This window comes from Equus caballus, chromosome 23 (assembly GCF_041296265.1).
Source record: "Equus caballus isolate H_3958 breed thoroughbred chromosome 23, TB-T2T, whole genome shotgun sequence".
NCBI classification, from domain to species: domain Eukaryota; kingdom Metazoa; phylum Chordata; class Mammalia; order Perissodactyla; family Equidae; genus Equus; species Equus caballus.
Genome location: NC_091706.1, coordinates 41,045,405 through 41,068,397, shown reverse-complemented (window position 1 = coordinate 41,068,397; position 22,993 = coordinate 41,045,405). Strand labels below are relative to the sequence as shown.

The 22,993-nt window shown below is 40.9% G+C and overlaps 1 protein-coding gene across 3 annotated transcripts in view; it reads right to left on the bottom strand.

Moving 5' to 3' along the window:
* Positions 1–22,993, bottom strand: part of KDM4C (lysine demethylase 4C) — a 390,883-nt gene that overhangs the window by 349,819 nt on the left and 18,071 nt on the right. For all 3 annotated transcript variants that reach the window (XM_005605001.4, XM_070248477.1, XM_070248476.1), the window contains exon 2: positions 5,419–5,579. In XM_005605001.4, coding sequence (XP_005605058.2) covers positions 5,419–5,562 — 144 coding nt within the window. In that variant the 5' untranslated portion in view covers positions 5,563–5,579. The remainder of the gene's footprint in view (positions 1–5,418; positions 5,580–22,993) is intronic.

The following is a 22,993-nucleotide window of genomic DNA, read 5'->3' as shown; positions in this document are numbered from 1 at the left end:
AGAAAGCCCAGAAATAAAATCGCACATCTACAGACAGCTAATCTTTGACAAAGGTACCAAGAACATACAATGGAGAAAAGATAGTTTCTTCAGTAAATGGTGTTGGGAAAACTGGACTGCAACATGCGAAAGAATGAAAGCAGACCATTATCTCACACCATGCACAAAAATAAACTCAGAATGGATCAAAGACTTGAAGATAAGTCCTGAAACCATAAAACTCCTGGAAGATAATATAGGTAGGACACACTTTGACATCAAACTTAAAAGAATCTTTTTGAATACCATGTCTTCTCAGACAAAGGAAACAAAAGAAAAAATAAACAAGTGGGAGTTTATCAGACTAAAGAACTTCTGCAAGGCAAAAGAAACTAGGATCAAAACCAAAAGACAACCCACCAATTGGGAGAAAATATTTGCAAATCATATATCCGACATGGGGTTAATCTTCATAATATATAAGGAACTCACACCACTGAACAACAGAAAAACAGTCCAATCAAAAAATGGGCAGAGGATATGAACAGACATTTTTCCAAAGAAGATATACAGATGGCCAATAAACACATGAAAAGATGTTCAACATCACTAATCATCAGGGAAATGTAAATCAAAACTACACTAAGATACCACCTTACGCCTGTAAAAATGGCTATAATCACTAAGACTAAAAATAACAAATGTTGGAGAGGGTGTAGAGAGAAAGGAACCCTCATACACTGCTGGTGGGAATGCAAACTGGTACAGCCACCATGGAAAACAGTACGGAGATTCCTCAAAAAACTAAAAATAGAAATACCATATGCCCCAGCTATTCCACTACTGGGTATCTACCCAAACAACTCGAAATCAACAATCTGAAGTAACATATGTGCTCCTACGCTCATCGCAGCACTATGCACAACAGCCAAGACATGGAAACAATCCAAGTGCCCATCGACTGATGATTGGGTAAAGAAGATGTGGTATATATATACAATGGAATACCACTCAGCCATAAGAAAAGACAAAATCATCATATTTGCAACAACATGGATGGACCTGGAGGGAATTATACTAAGTGGAATAAGCCAGACTGAGAAAGACAAACACCAGATGATTTCACTCATATGTGGAATATAAACAAACACATGGACAAAGAAAACAGTTCTGTAGTTACCAGGGGGTTGGGGGTGGGCACAGGGGGTGAAGGGGAGCACTTACGTGGTGACAAACAAGAAGTAGTGTACAACTGAAATTTCACAATGATGTAAACTATGATGAACTCAATAAAATAAATAAACAAAAACAGAAAGCCAAACAAAAAAAAATAACATTGAAAGAGGAGGGGTTTGTATTTAAGTGTTATAAATACTAACTTTTTCTTCATCAGAAATAAGTCAGAGCAATTCAAAATAATAAAACATGGATTTACTCAGGCTCCTGTTTAGAAATAAATATATCTACAGTCAAAATTAATATTATGTTCAGAGTTAAATATTCTTCTCTCTTGTGAAAAACAAAGCAGTTGCTTACCCCCCCCCCAAAAAAAACTTTTGTAGTAATTTTTCTTTTCGAAAGTTAGAGAAGCAAGGAATACAGTAAATTCACAAAAATTTAAATATTACCTTTGTCACTATTCAGTGCATTTGTTCACTTACTTTTGACTAATGTGTTCAGTCAGAACTTAAAAAATACGTACGTTCAGGCAAATAACAAAAGTCTTATTTTGGGACTATGATTTTAAATCTCAACACATCTGACGTTCTTACATAGGAAATGTAATCACATGCTTAAGACTTTAAAAGATTCCAAAGTTAAACCTTTACATTTAGTGAATCCAAATGAAGGAAATCCAATCCTACTAAAGTTTACCTGATTATATCAAAATACAAATATATTTTTTTATATCACCATTTCCTCGCCCTATACCTAGTGGAAAATTTCCGATTAAAATCTGCATTTGCACGACTTATCTTGAAGTAAGTATTACTATTACTACCACCTACGTAGTAGAGGAAGGAGCAGGAGGAGAAAGAGGAGTGCTTCTTACAATCACTCCTCACCTTGAGGACATGGATCGCTATCTGTACTTTCCAGGCCATTCAGGAAACATGCAGTGTGCATAACCTATGGCCCAGGACAGTTTCCGTCCAGATTACTGCAGTGGAAGAATTTCACTCATTTCATATATAATAAAGGTTCCTTATAATCTTTCTCCATAAAAACAAGTTTTACATTTAAGGAGGCTGTCCTTCTTTTCACTTTCCCAAACCAGATCATCAACTTTGTAGACAGAAAGCTGGGGTGTGAAACGGCTCACTCTGGAAATAAAAATCTAAAGCATAAACCTAAAAAGTGCTGATAAAAGAAAAACGAAGATAGACTGTAATCTGAGGCCAAAGTCACTTCTGTTGGAACTATTCAATCATTTTCTTCAAATCATAAATCAAGACCAATTCATTAAGTTGTGCATTAATAAAGCATCCCATGGGTGGCTCTGTTCCCCAGGGCTGGCCCTCAAAGTAAAGTAGCAACATTAATACAGTTTTGATTTTCACAATTTGACTTCATTTGGTGCAGTTTTATACATTTATTATTGTTGCAACTTCCAGAAAAAGGAAGAAAGTAGGTGAAACTGAGTCTATGTGACTTGATGTAAAAGATGGTAAAAATGACTAGAAACAAACAGTTCACTCCATTCCTAATATAAGCCAAAGGAAATTATTATAAGATTGAATACATGAATATCTCCAATTTGGTCACTAAGTCTCACAAAAAAAAGTCTGAACTCAGGTGTGCTTTGTTCAACCTTCGGAAACTAATTGTGGTCCTCATTAACTTCCTGTTGTCACACAATGCCCCTGGCGGCACAGGTGGACTCTGTGCCTGCAACTCCCTTGTGAGGGGAGCTGCCGCCTCCTCTTCTAAGGTTACTCAACGTGCCACCCACCACAGCACACTCCCTAATCTCAGTGGGACGCAGGGAGATATATGTTTTCAAGAAACAAAAGGGGGAGAACAACAGGACAAAGGGCTGCATTCAGAGCCCAGAGAAGGGGACAGACAGACAGCCCCGACTCCCCCAGACCCTAATAAAGCGCAAGTCCTTGCTAACTCACTGTGAATTTATGAACAAAACTGTGTTTGTCAAATGATTCTGCAATGATATCATTCTCTTCAACTAAGGAATGATTTTTCTCCTCCAAAATAATCCCGGAAGTGTTGAAGTTCCAAGAATGGGATATTTATAAGAGCTAACCTAATAAAGTGGTTAAACCAAGGATAGCTCATCTGAGAAATTTATTAAAAGCTTTTACTTTCTCTTTGCTGTGTCTTGATCTTCCTTTTCTTATTTTTTTTTTTAAGAGTGGCCCTGAGCTAACATCTGTTGCCAATCTTCCACTTTTTTTTTTCCTTCTCCCCAAAGCCTCCGAGTACTTAATTGTATATCCTAGTTGTAGGTCCTTCTAGTTGTGCTATGTGGGATGCCACCTCAGTGTGGCCTGAGGAGAGGTGCCATGTCTGCACCCAGGATCTGAACCAGTGAAACCCGGGCCCCTGAAGCGGAGCGCGAGAACTTAACCACTCAGCCATGGGACCAGCCCCTATCTTCCTTTTCTGGCTTTCACTCACCACTAATAAACTTTCACTAAACTTAATTTTCCCAAATTTTAAACCTTTTCTAGGAGGGGCTTGGACCATACATAACACATGACAGCCCTCAGGGGACAGACACCAGAACAGTCCGCAAACTGGGTTAGCGCAGTAGTAGGCAGATGCAGCAGGACTAACACCGACCTCTGCAGTTTTGGAAGCTCTCTCCTCAGCTCCTCTCTGCTCTCAGTGCTATAGACCCTTCCCATGGAGACAGGGATTCCAAGGAGAGCCTAAGACCCAGCCACAGTCAAGAAGTCTCTGCCAGGGCTCAGGAATTTACGTGGTGACAAGTCCACAGAAACCCAGATTATAAACTTCACTCAGAACAAGAGTAAAATGAAGTTAAGTGCAATAAAATATATTCTCCTAAGGGAAACTTTTAAATTGAAACAGACTTCCAGTAAGAAATGGACACATAATCCATCTCAGGTTGAAGGATGAATTGCACAGACAATCTCTCTTACAAAGCTCTAACTTTGGGTATGGGTGCAAACAGGCAACGCTGTACTCACTGCTGGAGTGATCAGCCCCACGACTCTGAACATATCACAACAACCCGTGACAGGACCCCCTGCTTCTGCTCTGCCTCCCCAACAAATTCATTCTTCATGCGGGAGCCACTGTGATCTTTTCAAAATAACGTCACAAAAATAAGGAATAAACCAACAGCCACCATGTCCTCCTCTCCTCTGTCTAAGCCTGTCAGCGCCTCCAACCACACTTAAAACCCCCAATGCCTTACTGTGGCCAGACAAGCCCGATATGATCTGGCCCCTTCCAGGGCTCTCGCCTCACTTACACCCACTTCCCTTGCTCACTGAGCCCCAGCTCCACAGACCACCTTCCTGGTCCTCTGACACATGAAGCTCAGGTCAGCCTCTAGGCCTCTGGACTTGCTATTCTTTCAGCCTCCACATCTGGAAAAGCTTGGTTTCTTTATATCCTCTGGGTCTCTGCTTAAAAGTCCTTATCTCAACACCCTAAGATGCTACCACTGGAATATAAGCTCTATGTGGGCAGGAACGTTGTCTGCTCTGTCCCCTCACCTTCCCCCACATGTGGTATAGTGCCTCGCATGTAGCATGCACTCTCCACACTTGGTGAACAAGTAACTGAAAAGAAAACAGAACAGGCAAATCTATAGAGAAAGAAAATGGATTCCTAGTTGCCTACGGCTGACGGGAGAGAACAGAATAGAGAATGACTATTAATGGGTACAGATTCTTTTTGCGGTGATAAAAATGTTCTGGAATTAGATATCGGAGACGGTTGCACAACTCTGTGAATATAGAAAAAAACCACTGAATTGCCTACTTAAATGAGTGAATCGTATGGTGTGTGAATTATGTCTCAAAAAACCTGTTATATTAAAAAAAAAAAAAGAAAGAAGAGAAGGAGGGAGGGAGGGAAGGAGAGATGGGAGGAAGCGGGGAGAGGAGGAGTAGTTAAGCTTCAGGTTAATAACTGTCCTCTATGAGAAAGTGATGAAAGCTATGAATACTCTCACACCTCTGAAACCCGTCCATGGATCTCTCTGGTTTCCAGGAACCACTCACGGTTTTAAAAAGAAGCCCTAAAACATAACCTAGTATAAATAGTTAAAAGAAAAATAAGATAATTATTCTTTGAAGAAATCAAACGCTCCACATGGATTAACAAGAGCAAAGATTTTGCAAATATCTTCCTTTGGAAGAAACAATTTCCCACATCCTGAAAACTAAGAGCTTGAGTGAAAGGCCAAGTAATCATTTTTGGTTTAAAGGATCTGAGGATAATCACCTTTGCAAGACCCGCTCGATGGGCTCCTTTAGACTCCATATACGCGAGGTATTTGTTGAACTCCCGGAACTCCTCCATGGAGGGTCTGAAGGTCATGATCTTACAGCTGGGGTTGAGAGGACTCTCCACCTCCGCCTCCTCCATGATGGCTGGGACAGTCTCTGCAGAGAAGGTGATGCGGTCATCAGCAAGGGATTATTATATGGCTAAGGGTGGTGGTCATTTCTCCCGAATAGCACGTAAGCTCCCCAGCTGGAACTCTTTTACTTAGTTACCATTCCTTCTACCACACTATCAGCGAGACTCCCTCATCTCTCCCTGGACTGCTGAAAAAAACTGTCTCCTACTCCTGGCATTGAATCACGGACTTAATTATATTGCCACCTCCTCAAAATCCTTTCTAGTAAGAATGAATTTTCTAACTCGGCAAGTTTACCAAAAGTGGGGTTCCTATGTACCAGTTCTGAAATAGACTGTCTCATACACACCTGTATGAAGGCCTAGTCTAGGCGGAATAGAGAACAATGTTCCACTTCCCCAGCACAGTTTACTCAGGTGTGCTTCCACTTGTCATCACATGCTTTCCTATAATCATTTCAAATCATCCATTCAGCAAAACCACCAGGCACCAGGCTAAAGTACTAGAGACACAGAAATGGGTAAGGTTTATCCTCACCATCCAAGCTCACGCTCCAGAAGCCAAACAAACTTCAATACAAAACTTGACTCCCCCTGAGTTACTCGGAAATGACTTTCCCAGAAAGGGGCAGAGTTAAGACTTATTAGAAGGTGTAGGAGTTTGCTGAAGTGAGGGGTAGGGTAGATAAAAGGGGGAACATGCAATGGGATAATAAGAGGTTAAAACAGGGGCCGGCCCCATGGCCGAGTGGTTAAGTTCGTGCACTCCGCTTCAGCGGCCCAGGGTTTCGCCAGTTTGGATCCTGGGTGTGGACATGGCACCGCTCATCAGGCCATGCTGAGGCGGTATCCCACATGGCACAACCAGAGGCACTCACAACGAGAATATACAACTATGTACTGGGGGGCTTTGGGGAGAAAAAGGAAAAAAGTTTTTAAAAAAGAGGTTAAAACACATCAGAGCTACAGATAAAGATGTGATCATCGTTCTTTTAAGGTTTAAATAAGCGTCTATATCACAAAGTACATGCGTACATGTAAAGAAAAGAGGTACATCAAAACCAAACCCTGCCACCCTTTAGGAATTTAACAATCTAAAGGAGAAAATAATCTGCATGGAAATATATTAATGCACAGCAGAAAATATTCGATATTCCCCCCGCCTCAGGGAGGGGGCATACAAAAGAAAAAACCTCCCAAAGATCACCTTGCCACCCAGCTCCCTTCAGATGCACAGGCCCAAATCCATGGGTTGCAGGATGAAAGTCTCACCTCTATACAGCATACACATAATCCTCTAGAAGCATCCAGATCAGGCCCCTGGATAGCTATTGTGGCTCTGTCTACCACCACAGCCTGCATTACACTTAATGCTCCAACAACACACATGGATTTGTGCGTCTCTAAACAAATACAATTCTCTATGCCTTTGTCCAGATCATTCCCTCCCATTGAAGCTGTTACCTGTTTCCTCACCTGGCAAACTCCCGCCCATTGTCGAGATTCCCAACCCTCTGGAGCAGGCCTAGGTGAATCATCCTGTGTGTTTCGACCTCCCTGACTGCATTCCTCTTACAGCAGTTGCCTGTCCCAATAGTTGGCACCTCCAACCACATTCTGAACTATAAGCGCCTCAAGGGAAAGGCAGCCTCTCCGTCTCTTCAAGGCCGCAGTCAGTCTGGGATCCAGCCTGGCTGGTAATATCTGCCGAAATAACTATTTGCTAACTGAATGAAGGAATAAATGTCAAAATGCTATTAAAGTATTTACATAAAATGATACCAAATGCAGAAATAAAGCAAATACTGGTCCCAAAAATAGAAAAGTTACTTAGAAAACAGATTCATTTGCTTGATTGGTAAAGAATAATAGAATACAAAAAATCAGAGCAGTGAGGAAGGGGAAGAAGGCCCCAGATTAGCTCTGTAGAAACATTTGGTACACGGAAGGCAGTCTCACTTCTCCCCCAAAGAACAAGAGTGGCCTGCGTATTTCTCTAGGCAGAGGAAGAAGCCACTAAAGAAGAAACTGGAAATCCAGCCAGTCATTCAACAAATAGTTACTGAATGCAAACTGCTGGGCAGGCATTCACGAAGGAGTGAAACCAAGCCCTCCCGGCGGTAGAGCGAAACAGACAATAAATAAGTGATAAGTGCTCTGAAGAAGAAACCAGGGGAGGGGAGAGAGGGCAAAGAGGACGGGGAGCTATTTTATACAGAGAAGGCGTTTCAGAGGCCTGAAGGAGGGAATGCATCATGCAGATATCTGGAAGAAGAGTAAGGAGCCTCTTGGGCTCTTCAAGGAATAGCAAGAAAGTGACTGTGGCTGGAGCTCGGTAAGCAAGGGAGGGAAGGGTGAGAGAGGAGATGGGGAGAAGAGCTTGGCGTTTACTCTGAATGAGACAGGAAGTAGTAATCTTAGGCTTCTGCCCCTTCTTGTACATTCCCGTGCTTGATATTCTAACATGTATTTCCATTCAAGGAGACGATGCCGTTTTCTAAGGTAACTCTTCTGGAGGATTTTAAGACGAGATGTTAAGCAGAGAAGTGAGCTGGCTTATCATTCTGGCTGCTGTGTCAAAAAAAGACAAGAGTGGAAGCACGGAGGCAATTTACACCAACCCAGGTGAGATAAAATGGTGACTTGGACTAGTGGTGGTCAGTGAGAAGTGCTCAGAATGCAGATATTTTCTGAACAAAATTTCCTGATACATGTGAGAGAAAGAGGCATCAAGATCTTTGGTCTAAGCAACAGAACAATGGCTCTGACAAGAAACTGACGCAATGAAACTGTTCAGATATGCAGCAAAATAGCAGCAATCAGAATTAAACCCCAGCCCTTGACCTAGTTTGCTAACTGGTCTGTGAAACATACTTTGCCTCTTCCTAGCAGCACTAATCTCTTGATTACACAAAACTAGTTCTACCTACAAATCAGGTACGTGTCCTACAGACCCAGCTTGTTTTAGACCTTTTCAATCTAGAAAGTTAATATATGATCACCATAAAATTTAAAATATGTTAAAGCATCTAAAAACTTAATGTTAATCCCACCACCCCAAATCTTTACCAATATGACAGCCAAAAAAGTCTGGTGTTAAGTTTCATTTCTTTGATTACTAGTGATATTGATCATTTTTGGACATCTATAACCATTTTCATTTCATTTTGGGGTTGCCTACTTACGTTGTTTACCTTTAAAAGGTAGTTTATAAATTTTGTTTTTTGAGTTTTTCCTAATCCACATTTATCATTACTAAAGTTAATCAATCATGCTCCTAGAATCAAATTCCCAGCCCCCCATCTTTCTCTTTTACCTTTATTTCTCTGGGCCAAGCAGAAAAGTAGGTTTAAATGCTCTTGCAATAACGTTTCCTAGTCGGAGAAAGACCGTTATATTTTGCAAGAAACACCTCTCTGATTTTCAGCTGATGGTGATGCAATAATCATTCTTTTTAATGCTAAATCTCTTTAGAGACTGAGTCCCCAAAGTGAGTGACAACAACATCTGTGATAACTTTCTTATTCTGCTTCTAAAGAGCTGGCCTTCAATGCTTTTGAGACCACCTAAACCAAATAACCATATTTATAGTAAGTACCCTAAGAATTTTTTTCTTAATGAACTAAAGATCTTTTTCATTAAGCAAAAAAAAGTCTAGCACTAATTCATACTTACATAACTCTCTCAAGCTTCTTATGTCAAAAATTTTTCCTTACCATGAAGGAAAAACATCTACTCTCCCTATTCTAATCATATATCTTTATTTGCTAATAAAAAGGAAACTGAGGCTGCTGCCTTCCTGCTAAATGTAAATCTATATCCTATACTGCTTTCCTGGTGTACACCTGTATTTCTGACCTTAAATTCTGATTTCAGAATTTAAACAATTTCTGTGAGAAGAGTAAAAACCGATGGCTCTCATCATGCGAGTATTAGTTTCTCACACAATGCCAGCCACTGAACTGGTCTGTACTGCTAGCTGCCTCTGAAGAGAACACTTCAGGGTCTACAGTAAGGCACAGCCCCCAGGGAGATACGGACTCACCAGTTAAGCAGATACTGCATTAGGCTAGAAAGAAAATGAACCAAGGCACAATTACCAGCTGTGCTAATGTCAGAAGAGAACACTACAGTCGTCCACCCTCATCCTTGGGGAATATGTTCCAAGACCCCCCAGTGGATGCCTGAAACCACAGGTAGTACCAAACGTTATAAATACTATGTTTTTTCCTACACATACATACCTACGATAAAGTTTAATTTATAAAGTAGGCACAGTAAGAGATTAACAACAATAACTAATAATAGAACAGTTGTAACAATATAGTGTAATAAAAGTTACCATAGCTCTTAGCAACTTCAGCACACAATTTTTTTTCTCTCGTTCTTAAGTTGAGAACTCTTCACCTTTTCAGTTAAAGGAAGCACTTGACGGCTTCTCTTTGGCATATCCGAATTGCCAGCATCACTACTCTTGCACTTTGGGACCATTATTAAGTAAAATCAGGGTCACTTGAACACAAGGACTGCAATACCGCGACAGTGGGTCTGATAACCTAGACAGCTACTAAGTGACTAACGGGCAGGGCATGTACAGTGTGGATACGCTGAACAAAGGGATGAGTCATGCGAGATGGCGCACAGCTGACAACCTGTGAATTGTTTATTTCTGGGATTTTCTATTTAATATTTGCGGATCGCAGCTAACTGAAACCGTGGAAAGTGGAACCACAGATAAGGGAGACTGCTGTATCCCAGCCTCCCCCGTGGTTTCTCGTGAGGACTCACCCAAATCCTGGAGGCCACCCTCTCCAGTCCTCACTCACTCCTCCTCTCCTGCAGTGAGATTTAAAAGAAACTGAGCAGCCAACGTTCAGATCAAGCAGGTGCTACTACCCTGCTCCACTTCAGTCCCACGTGCTAAGTTCACAGAGGCAGGCCTAGGTCCCATGGAGGCAGCCCCAAGTCTGGCCTTTCAGCTCCAACACTGCAGCCTCCCAGGTTTGGTCTCACAGTGAGCCCGGTAAGCTAATGCTTTGCAGACTGCCTCAGTCAGGCATTGTTATGCATTGAAATGTGTCCCCCAAAAAGACATGTTGAAACCTAACCCCCAATACCTGTGTGAATGTGGCCTTATTTGGAAAGGGGTCTTTGCATACGTAATCAAGTTAAGATGAGGTCACAGTCGATTAGGGTGGCCCCTAGTCCAATATTACTGGTGTCCTGGTAAGAAGAGAAGAGACAGCCACAGAAGAAAGAACACCACGTGAAGACGAAGGCAGGCTAGAGTCAAGCAGCTGCAGACCAAGGAATGCCAGCACTCCCAAGAAGCTAAGAGAAAGGCACAGAACAGGTTCTTCCCCAGACGCTTTAGAGAAAGCACAGCCTGCTGACACTCTGATTTTGGCCTTCTGGCCTCCAGAACTGTGAGAGAGAAACTGTTCTTATTTTAAGCCATCCCTGTTCATGGCAATTTGTTGCAGCCACCCTAGCAAACGAGTACAGGCATCAAGGGCCAGCCTTGGGGGGAAGAAGCAGAGCGCCACATTCTTCAACCCCAGCCTTACCAACAGCAAAGCTCCGAATACCCTGACCTTCCAGCCATCTCCTCCATCTTTCTCAACTAGTTCTAGACGTGGGTGGAAAAGGGAAGTGGCCAGCCACCTTGAAAACTCTACATTAGTCATTAGCACACCTATCCAGGTATTGAACCACAAAAGGAACAACTAGCTTTAAAGACTGCCTTTTTCTCTCATCCCAGGACCCCACAGGCCTGGGGCCCTAAGTTAAAAAGCAAGACAGCAAAGCAAAGCCCTTAGCCTCTTGATCATTTTTTGCCTGAGCCAGGCCTCATTCCTCTCCCAGAAGTCCAGGCAGCTTTTCCTTATCCTTCTGGTCCCACGCAGATCACCACTCCATCGTGTTCCACCAGCCTACAGAGACCAGGGGTAGGAATGGAAAAGTGGACTCAGGGAGATGGTTCTGGGAGAGAAGAACCAGGCAACAAAAGGATCTGTGCAAAAGTTTCTTTTACTATACTTGAGAGATTCTTGGCTGGAAGAAGGTTCCTGAGGAGGAGTGACCCAAGTGAATGTGTAAAATCTCTCCATCAATCTATACTGGCCAGCTCACAATCCTGACCATACCCCTTATACCCTTAGTGGATAGAGGCAGGCAGAAGTTATCTTTCGGGGCAAACTGACAAGACTTCCCCTTCTCTCGTTAACCAAAGATCTGGTAAAATTAACAGATACTGGAGCACTCAGGCAGTCATCTCCTCAGAATAAGTACAGAGAAGAGGGTGTTGGAACCAGCAAAATTACCCTAAGGATTCATTCTTGGCTCCACACAGCATGACATTCCTTTCCTGGGTCATACACTATCCAGGCCTGGACTTCAGTGGGGCAGGAGAAGCAGTTTTCCTTACGTGAAAGGCTCACAGGGTAATTGATTCTAGTTGCAAACCCGCAACCTTCCTGCCAGCACTGAATCTTACAAACACCTAATTTATGAGTGGGTCCCTTTCAGACTTGCATCAATTTTGCAAGCACACTGATTCTAATTTTAATTACATCTGTCATTTCCTGGTTTTTCCTTTCTCTATTTCTTACACTTCCATAAGCGTCCATCAACAGGGACCTAGTTGAATCAGTGTGGTACTTGCAACAAGAGAGGACAGGCAAACTAAAAGGAATGAGATGATCTCTAAGCACAGCTCTGGAGTGAGTTCCAAATTCTATCATTAAATTTAAAAAGCTAAGTGTAGAGTGTACAGCAGAGTTTATAATATTCTACTTTTTGTATAGGAAGCAAGACCAAAACTAATAAAAACAATTACCTATAGGGAAAATAAGAGACATGGAAAGAAGCAAAACTTTCGTTCTACATAAGTTATAATTCTGCAATCATGTAAATGAGTTATATAAATTAAAAACAAAATTAAAAAGAAAAAAATCCCTAAAAACTGAAAAACAAATTAATCTAACTGTATAGTAAGTCAGTGGCATAAGCAAACAAGGGAAAGAATTAAGTAACTTTGAATCACAGTATTTAGGCTGTAAATCCTAATGGGATATATTTTAGGATATAAACTATTTTTAAAACTATATAAAACTGCATTTAGTTGTCAGATTGTAGTAATATTGGTATTGGGCTTGGGGTTTTTTTTAACTATTACAGGGATACTATAAGATACATCAAGTAGGTAATAATGTCAATGTCATTATGAGTCAAGATTTTCATTATAAGTATAAAGAGATACCAATATAAAATCCTGTGATTACATAAAAACAATTTTTCATTAGAATTTGAAATATCAATATGAAACTCATAATTTTTTTCTCCTAAAATGTGTATCACCTAGTACTGCCTACTGAAAAAGGCACAGAAACAATGACGATACAGTAACAAAGACTGCCCATGGCACATAAATTGTGGTCTCTAAACACCAGATCACAATAAAAAATAAAAAATTAAAATTAAAAACAGGGATCTTTGAAGAAAAGGCTGGTTCCAGGTCTGGGACAAGAAGCATACAAGATGTGACCGGAATATGTTGTCCCAGAAAGCAAGCAAGCTATCAAAGACAAATGAGGGCAAACTTCACGTCTAAACTAACATCAGTACTGGGAAAAGTAGCTATGTGCCTCCTAGCATGATATACTGAGAAGGACACAGTATCACTTCCGTGGGTATTCCTGCCAAAAATGTATAACCTAAATCTAATCATGAGGAAACATCAGAAAAGGCCAAATTAAGTGACAGTCTCAAAAATAAGTGGTTCGTACTGCTCAAAAATGTCAAGGCAATGAAAGACAAAGAAAGAAAAACAGCTCCAGATTAAAAGAAGACTAATGTAATATGTGATCCTCAGATCCTCAACCAAAAAAACAAAGAATTTTTTTCTTTTCTTTTGCTACAAAGACTATCAGGGGAACAAATGGTGAAATTTGAATAAGGTCTGTAGATTAGACAACAGTACTGTGTCAATCTTAATTTCCTGATCTTGACAACTGTACTGTGGTTAGAGAATGACCTTGTTTTTAGGAAATACATGATGATGCATTTACAGGTAAAGGGGCATTACATCTACAGGTCCCTTTCACACGGTTCAGAAAACAGTATGTGCACACAACACAGTATGTGCAGAACAACAGAGAGTAAGTGAGAAAACGTAAGCACGGAACAACTGTAACATTTGGCAACTCTGGGTGAAGGGGATGTGGAACATCTTTGTTCTCTTTTTAGTAAATTCTCTGGAAGTCTGAATTTATTTCCAAATAAAAAGTTAAAAAAAAAAAACAAAACAACTAATGAGAGTTCTGTCACAAGAACACAGGAAGTTTGAGGGAAAGATAGCCATGGTGGCCCCATGCAAGGTGTTAGAGCCTGACTGGGGTGTGGAGGACATCCACGAAAGCACAGAAGCAGCAGCAGAGACTGGATGCACGCTGGCTGATAATGGGAGCCAAGTTTCTCACTGTCAGAGAAAGGAGTTTACAAACATGGAGAGAGAGGAAACTAGACTTAACCTGTGGTATAGACTAGAATTTGAAGATATTGGTGTAAACTCACAGTATTTATGTGCATGTATATGTGTGTGTGTATAGGTGCAGATGTGCACATGTACATGCACGTGTATATGTATAGATACTTCCTTAGGTCTGCCCACTGAGAGGCCTTGGAAGCAGTAACACCTCAGTAGCAATGAGCTCTCAAATCTTGGTTTCTAAATACCATTCTCCATGAAAAGGAACCAGCACTTCTCAGACAAAAGACTGATTCCAGGTCAGGGGAAGAAAAAGTACAAGGTAGATGTGGAACATCTTTTTTTTATTTTATTTATTTTATTTCTTTTTTTTTTGAGGAAGATTAGCCCTGAGCTAACTGCTGCCAATCCTCCTCTTTTTGCTGAGGAAGGCTGGCCCTGACCTAACATCTGTGCCCATCTTCCTCTACTTTATACGTGGGACGCCTATCACAGCATGGCTTGCCAAGCAGTGCCATGTCCACACCCGGGATCCAAACTGGCAAACCCCAGGCTGCCAAATGGGAACGTGTGCACTTAACCGCTGTGCCACCAGGCCGCCCCCGCGTGGAACATCTTGTTGTGCCAGAAACTAAGGAAATACTCAAAAAATGAGGGGACATGTCAAAAGGACATAATAGCCAACCTCCAGGAGCTTCCACTGGCTAAATTTGGAGAAAATAGAGCATCAAAATAAATAATGATAGTAATGGACAATAATTAAATAAAGAAACCGTGAGTCCATAGTGAAATAAATACACTACACAGTATTTTTAAAATCCATACATCTATAATATTCCTTTTTTAAAAAAGTACCAATCACCAATGGAATACATCAACATACTACTCCAAAGATTTATAAATGAAGGGACGGAATCAATCCCTTACATTGCCTTTCCTGAACAAACTGTATTGTAGAGAAAGCAAAGAACTGATGGCAAAAAGTTCTTCGTGGAAAAGTTCCAACTAATAAATGTAGAAAAAATAACAGAATTATATGATCACCATTTTTCTTTTTACAATCCCTAATAAAGAATTTAGGGAAACATCATCAATGGATGCTAAGATTATGAGGCAACAACTTAACAGGAAGCTTGATAACAGCAGAATCTGGTTCGTTATCAGTGGAATAAGTAGACATGACATGAAACAATGGAAAACACACATCATCACCTATTAATCATTCTTACCTAAAAAAGTAAATCTTTATCTAAATAAACCAAGTCATTAAATCTAACCACCAGCTGTCAGGAAATACACAGGCTAGAGGAACAAAGTAAACACCACTACAAGAAAGCAACATGCCAAATCCTGAATGTGAGACTGTCTACACTCCAAAAGCCAATGGGGGAGGGAGGTGTGGCAGGGGTGGGAACAACCAACCGTTACAGAATGAAAAAGGCATGATAGATATGAATAAAAACTATATGTATCAACAACTAGTCACCAGATATTTGAATAGAAAAGCAGCAGAATAATGCAACAAAGGAGGAAAAATAAAACTAAAAGGGCAAGAGCACAACTAGAACAAAGGGTCCTTAATATGTTTATATGTCTGTCTCTAACATATCTATACTGTGCTCCATTATAAACCTGAGAAAGTCTTAGAAACATCCTCTTTAAAGGGCATGGATGAGAAGACCAAACTTTTTAGATTCAATATGCAGACTTTTTCTGTATGCCTTATTACTTTCAACTTACAACATTCAATTGCTGAATGTCCGAGTTCCTTTATCACCAGATTCCACTCAATAGGCAATTATTAGAAAATGGGGGTAGGGGGAGCAGACAGACTTCTATTTGGTCATAGCCTGTGCAATACAATAACCATCTAATTGTACGAAATCCTATTATCCATTTCCCTTAGGATAAACTTTCCTTTCTCTCTAACAATAACCACAACCAGCAACCAGGTTGATCAGTGAGGCCATGCCCAAATCCTTAGGTTGAGGCACTAAACAAAAGGTTACTGTAACAGACGACAGTTACTGTTTCCAGCAATTAAACCAAATTGACATCACAGTGGTAATCTCAACCAAACAGAATGACATCTTATACAAAATTACCATCACAATGGGAGTCGAACTAAAACCCCTTGTATATTTCTTTCCAATTGTGACTGTCTCACTTAAGAGGCAGCCAGATAAAGAGGCAACACCTGACCTTAGAGCCAGACAGAACTGGATTCTAATCCCTCCCACATGCCTCCGCCACTTAACAGCTCCATGACGTCAGTAAAGTTAATTAAACTAGGCCTCTGTTTCCCCAGCAGTAAAATGGAATAACACTACCTCCCCTACAGCATTGTGATGGGGATTCAATAAATTGCTAAATACAGGACTTCAGCACACTGCCAGGCACACAAACGTTGGCTAAAAAACAGAAACACTATTCAAATTAAATCCCTTCTTTTAGCTTCTTCCCCACTGCCTCCAGAAATTCTCAAAGCTCTCCCATATAATTTTTAAAGTCTCTCTGTACAGCACGTCCCCTCCTAGACCAACCCCAACTACAGCCTTCTCTCTCCAACCCCTCAGAGACAAACACCAACAGAGGATAGTCTACACTCACTTTGCCCACTTCATCTCTTATTCAATCTTCAACCCACTGCAACCTAACATCTCCATCCACCAAGGCATTGAAAGAGTTCTGGAAAAGGTTGCCAGTGACTTTCCAACTGCTACATCCAATATGTTGCTTTTAGTCCTCGTAACACCTCTGCAGCCTTTAAAAATGAAGAAGCCCTCTCCTGGCATGGCTTCTGCAGATGATGGGACATACAGCATCCCCCAATCGCTCTGGTATGGTTACTCCAATCTCTGGAACTCCTTTCTGTGCTCCTCCTCAGCCAAATCCTTCACTAGTGCTACACTGCAAGGCTCCTTCCGTGGTTGTCTTCCCCTTCCACCCGACATAGACACTATAGGAGATGTCATCCACGCTAGTTTCAAATGTCCTTAGCAATGCCTCAGAAATATGCAACAAGGGCCTCTCCCCACGGAATCCAAATCCAGTAAATCTAAGTACCTACTCGGCATAGACATTTGGAGATGATTCTTAAGCTCCACAGAGACAAAACTGAATCCAAAACTTAGCAGGGATAAAAAGGAATCTTTCCTTCAAAATCTGCTTCCATAGTCTCGATCCTCATTCATTCAATCCATCCACAGTCTGGCTTGCTTGTTTACGGCTGGCACTGACCAGCACTAATCCTCAAAGAGCTTACAAGTACAAGACGGAACAAGTACACAGGTGGTTATAGTATCACAGGCCAGGTGCTGCAATAAAGGGAAGCGCAGAGCACCACAAGAGCCTTTAGGACAGGAACAACGGAACCCAACCCTTTACCAGGATAAAGGGTGGAGAGGGAAGGGGAAACGGAGAGCATCTCCCACACAAGCCTGCCCTCCACTGCAAGGTCCACAGCAGAATCCCAGGAGCCATCCTGGGCCCTCCCTCACTCCCCACTTCACGTGGACACCAAGTGCTGTCTATTCGACTTCCTGTATATCTTTCGTATCCATTCTCTAGTCTCCACTCCCAATGTTACTATCCTAAGTCAAGCTTTGGTCCTTTCTTTCCTATATTCCAAAAGCAGCCAATCCTGCAGACTACTATTAACCAGAGCTAGCTCAGTCACTCCCCCAGGAATTCAGATTTGGGGAACAGAGGAAACCATGAGCGGCTGTGGCAGCCACTGTCTTCCTTTTGCATAAACAGAGAATGACAGAAGGAAGGAGATGGGCAGAGAGAATTAGAATCAAGAGAATGACCAGCTTAAGAGAAATTTCAGGGAGAAAAAGGGAAGGGAAGAAACCAAGTATGAGTCATCCTGGGTACAAGAGAAGTCCTAGGATAGATGCTTTAAGAGTCTGCATCTAGGGGCTGGCCTGGTGGCGTAACAGTTAACTTCATGCACTCTGCTTCAGAGGCCCGGGGTTCACTGGTTTGGATCCCAGGCACAGACCTACACACCACTCATAAAGCCATGCTGTGACAGGCATCCACTTATAAAGTAGAGGAAGATGGGCACAGACGTTAGCTCAGGACCAATCTTCCTCAGCAAAAAGAGGAGGGTTGGCAGAGGATGTTAGCTCAGGGATAATCTTCCTCAAAAAAACAAAAACAGGGGCTGGCCCCGTGGCCGAGTGGTTAAGTTCGCGCGCTCCGCTGCAGGCGGCCCAGTGTTTCGTTAGTTCGAATCCTGGGCGCGGACATGGCACTGCTCATCAGACCACGCTGAGGCAGCGTCCCACATGCCACAACTAGAAGAACCCACAACGAAGAATACACAACTATGTACCAGGGGGCTTTGGGGAGAAAAAGGAAAAAATAAAATCTTTAAAAAAAAAAAAAAAAAAAAAAAAAAAAAAAAAAAACAAAAACAAAAAAAGAGTCTGCACCTTCAAGAGACTGCAGTCAGGATAGCTGAAATCTACAGTGGCATTCCAGATATGATTTAAAGTCTTCCAATATGAAGAGACTTGAATTCAGCACTGGCAGAGGGAGGAAAGAGTGGAGAAAGAGGTGGAGATCTATAGGTCACTCTTCTTACTGGAACAGATCTAGCAAAGGTAGATTGGCTCTCAAGTAATAGTCTGGCACTATTCCTGATCCCTGGATAACTAAGATGGGGTGTTCCTGGAATAAACAGATGCAGCAGCAACTTCCTGCTCCCCAAATCGCAGCCAGGGCGCTATGATCCTGGACCCGAATTCTTCCCTGTTCTGTCTGTGGCAGAAATGTCAGTGTTCTTGGCAGCCCAGCCCTGGTGTTCCATGGAGACATCCTAGGGGATAGGTCCCTAGGGACTGAGCCAAGAGCCTGCTCTCCAACCTTCAACAATTCCAATATGAAATCTCTTTCTGCTTAAGTTAACCAGGGCAGTATCCATCATCTGCATTATCAAAGTGAGTGGGAAAGAAGCCTGGTACACAAATAGCAGATGTGAATCAAATGAACGGTTTTATTCATACCTATTTGCCTTTTGCCAGTAATCCTCTCTAATAATCAGTTCCTTGGTGTATCTTAATGAAATTAATTTAAATGACTCAAAATTCATTTTGTAGTATTGAGTATAATTACTAACGGAGCCATTTAACAAACTGGCCAGCCACGTACAGCTGCTCACGCTTACTGGCCTACTATACAAAAAGCTCTCAATAACCTTTGGCTTAACTGATCTATCAGAAAAGGGATATTATGCATTGTGTCTAAAAAGCAACACTGCTGCCCACAAAAGAGGTGAGGCTACTGGGCTATGCCTATTATGTCTAAGTACCAGTTGAACTGCATGCTTAGCAATCAACAGTGTTAACACTTCCAATCCAGTTTATGCCACCTGTGCCATTATGTGATATAATTATTATGCAAACAGATGAAGTGTGACTACAACAATGTTATTGTTTCTAGAAAATTTATCTTTAATCTTTTGGGAAAGTTCAGTAAAGATGAGATGATTAAAAAAAAAAAGGATGCCAAAGGAAGTGTGGGAATTGCAACAGTAAAAGGTTAGGGAATAGAGAGATTTGTAAAATCTTAGGATTCTAGCTCATATTACTTCAAGGGTCTTATCTCTCGCTCTACTTTAAAGAAACAGAAACTGAAAGTGGTAGATGCTGTGCTGTGGCTGTGGCTGTATCGTTCACGCAAGAGAGGAAATGCAAGGACTCCAAAACTGCTCAAAGAAAAGGCTTTGTCCTACAACAAAAGATAGCCAAATGAATGCATATTTACGTTTTAAGTAGAAATAAAATAATAGATGTATGTATCTTTCTTTGTGATTTATACCTCTAACTAAAAAAAAAAACTAGTCAATAACTTTTGGAAAGAACCACTCTGTGTCTTATAATACAGGCATAAAAATAATATAAGGTCAAAATTTGCCAAAGTCTTTCCTCATGGTTAACACAGCTATTTCCCATTTCTCCTCCATTCTGCCACGCCCTCCATCCCTCCTTAAAGAGAAAGTCAAATCAATGAGACAGTTTAACTTGAATTAAAGAAAAACACAAAGCTCTGTTTATTTTACTTGTTGCTATTGTAAACAGTATTTTTTTAACTTTTTCTTTAGAAGTAATTTCAAACTTACAGAAACATTGCAAAAATAGAAAAAAAAAACCTGTATACATTTTACCCAGATTCATCTATTAATATTTTTTACCCTATTTGCATTATCAATTTCCCTCTCTCACTACACACATATAGTGGGGTTTTTTGGTTGTTTTTCTTTTTGAGGAAGATTAGCCGAGCTAACATCTGCCGCCAATCCTCCTCTTTTTGCTGAGGAACACTGGCCCTGAGCTAACATCCGTGCCCACCTTCCTCTACTTTATATGTGGAACGCCTACCACAGCATGGCTTGCCAAGTGGTGCCATGTCCGCACCAAATATCCAAACTGGCGAACCCTGGGTCACTGAAGTGGAATGTGTGCACTTAACCGCTGCGCCACCGGGCCGGCCCCACATACAGTGTTTTTTCTGAATCTTTTGAGAGTAAATTGCATATATCATGGCCTTTTACCCCTAAAAACTTTAGTGTGCATTTCCTAAGAATAGGGGTCTTCTCTTACATAGCAACAGTAGAGTTTTCAACTCCAATAAGTTTAACATGAGTACGATACTTGTATCTAAATTTCTGTGTTCCAATATTTTCAAGTGATCCAATAATATCCTTTACAGCACTTTTTTCCCTCCAGTAGGGAATTCAGTCTAGGATTAGGTATTGTGTGTAGCTGTCACTTTAATCTGGAATATTGCCAGAGCTTTTGTCTTTAATGACATCGTCATTTTTGAAGAATAGAGTCATTTTGTTTTAACACTTAACATTTAAATAGAACACTTACTTGTCTTCAATATAACATTTCTCATTTTAGTATGATATTTTTTAAGCTAAGTATTTTTCCTTTTGTTGCTGGTATATAAAAATGTCATTGATTTCTAAAATGATCTCATAAACAGCTACCTTGCTAACAATCTCGTTTCCAATAATCTGTCTACAGATTCTTTAATGATTCTATCTAGACTAGCATGTGAAAATTATCTGAGAATAGTGATTTTTTGTTGTTGTTTCCTTCAAAATACTTATTTCTTTTATTTCTCTTTCTCATTTTACTGACCCGGCTAGGACATCCAAGTGCTAAAGAGAAGTAGCGACAGTGATATTTCTTATTATAAAGGGACTGCTTCTAGCCTTTGCTCTTTAGAATGCTTCCTGCGGATAGGTGCCCTTTAACAGGTTGGGAAAGTTCTGTTCTACTCCTTTCTCTGGGAGGTGTTGTCGTTGTTGTTGTTCTTGCTTTTAAAGCACAAATAGATGTTGAATTTTGTCAAATGCTTTTTCTATATCTCCTTTGATGGGTTTTCTCCTTTATCTATTATTGTGATTAAATTCTAATATTGTGATTAAATTCTAATATTGAACCAACTGGTATTACTAGAAGGCACCCAAACTGACGACAATGCATTATCAGAAGTGCACACTGTGGAATTATCTGTGCTAACACTACATTTAAGGTTTCACACCCTATCTTCCTAAGTGAGGCTGGCTTGTAATTTTCCTTATTCACAATGTCCTTGTCTGATGATGGTATTAACACTTGCTAGCCTGAAAAAATGACCCAGGGAGTGTTCCTGAAAGAGGGAGACTTTGAGTTTGTGAGGGTTGGAATCAAGTATTATTTGAATACTTTGTAGAACTAACCTGCAAAACCATCTGAATCTGGTATTTCCTCTGTGGTAAGACATAGCTACAGAATCAACTTTCTTAAATGGTATATTTCTACTTGAATCTCTTTTAGAATTTCTATTTTTCTGGAAAACCGTCCATTCGAATGTATTAGAACGAGCAGTTCATGGTCTTATCTGTAGTTCAGTACTCTTTTCAGTCCTAATGTTGTTCTTGTCCAACTTTTTTTTCCAAGGTGAGGATATATATCTCCCAGCACTCTCAAAAAAAAATCACATGACAAAAAATACATGACTCAAAACATAGTTAAGAACCGTGGACTAGATCAGGGCCACAGAAGTGGGCTAAACTGTGGCTCCATCCACATTCAGAGGTGTGATATCACCTAAGCACTTCATCTTTGTTCCTCTTGTCTTGGTAACCCTGAAACTTAGAAAAGTGAACAGCTTCTGTGTTCCTAAGCACTGGTGACCAGCAGTTCCACCAGTGCTCTCGTGGAATGAAAGTGCTCTGATTTTTCACAAAGTTCCACCTTTTATTCTTAGAGAATGCTCTTTCTGTTTTGTTGGTGGTTTTTTGGGACAGTAACAGTAGATAGTGAGTTTCCTTTAATAATTTTTATTTTAGAAAATTAAAAGTTGACAAGCCTATGTCCAACTTATTTTTTCAAATCTGGAAGTCTGGGGACCTAAATGACCTCTAAGTCCTTCATGGCCCCAGTGTTATATGTGAGAGAGAAGCAGGGAGAGAGGGTGTAGGGATGAAGGAACTAATTATTTACATCAACAAAAATCAAGGGGCCAGCCCAGTGGTGCAGCAGTTAAGTTCGAACATTCCACTTTGGCGGCCTTGGGTCTGCCAGTTCGGATCTCAGGTGTGGACCTATGCACAGCATGTCAAGCCATGCTGTGGTAGGCGTCCCACATATAAAGTAGAGCGACATGGGCACGGATGTTAGCTCAGGGCCAGTCTTCCTCAGCAAAAAGAGGAGGATTGGTGGCAAATGTTAGCTCAGGGCTAATCTTCCTCAAAAAACAAACAAATCAAGTAACTTACTCAAGTTCAAGTTCTTACTTAATCATTACCTTCCTGGTTTCTCAGTTTTTAACTCTATAAGACCCCCAACCTCCACCCAGATAGATGAATCTTCCAAATATAACATTTTTAACAAAATATTCTCAGTAAAAATGGCTTCCAATTGCAAATCACTTTAACTTCACTTC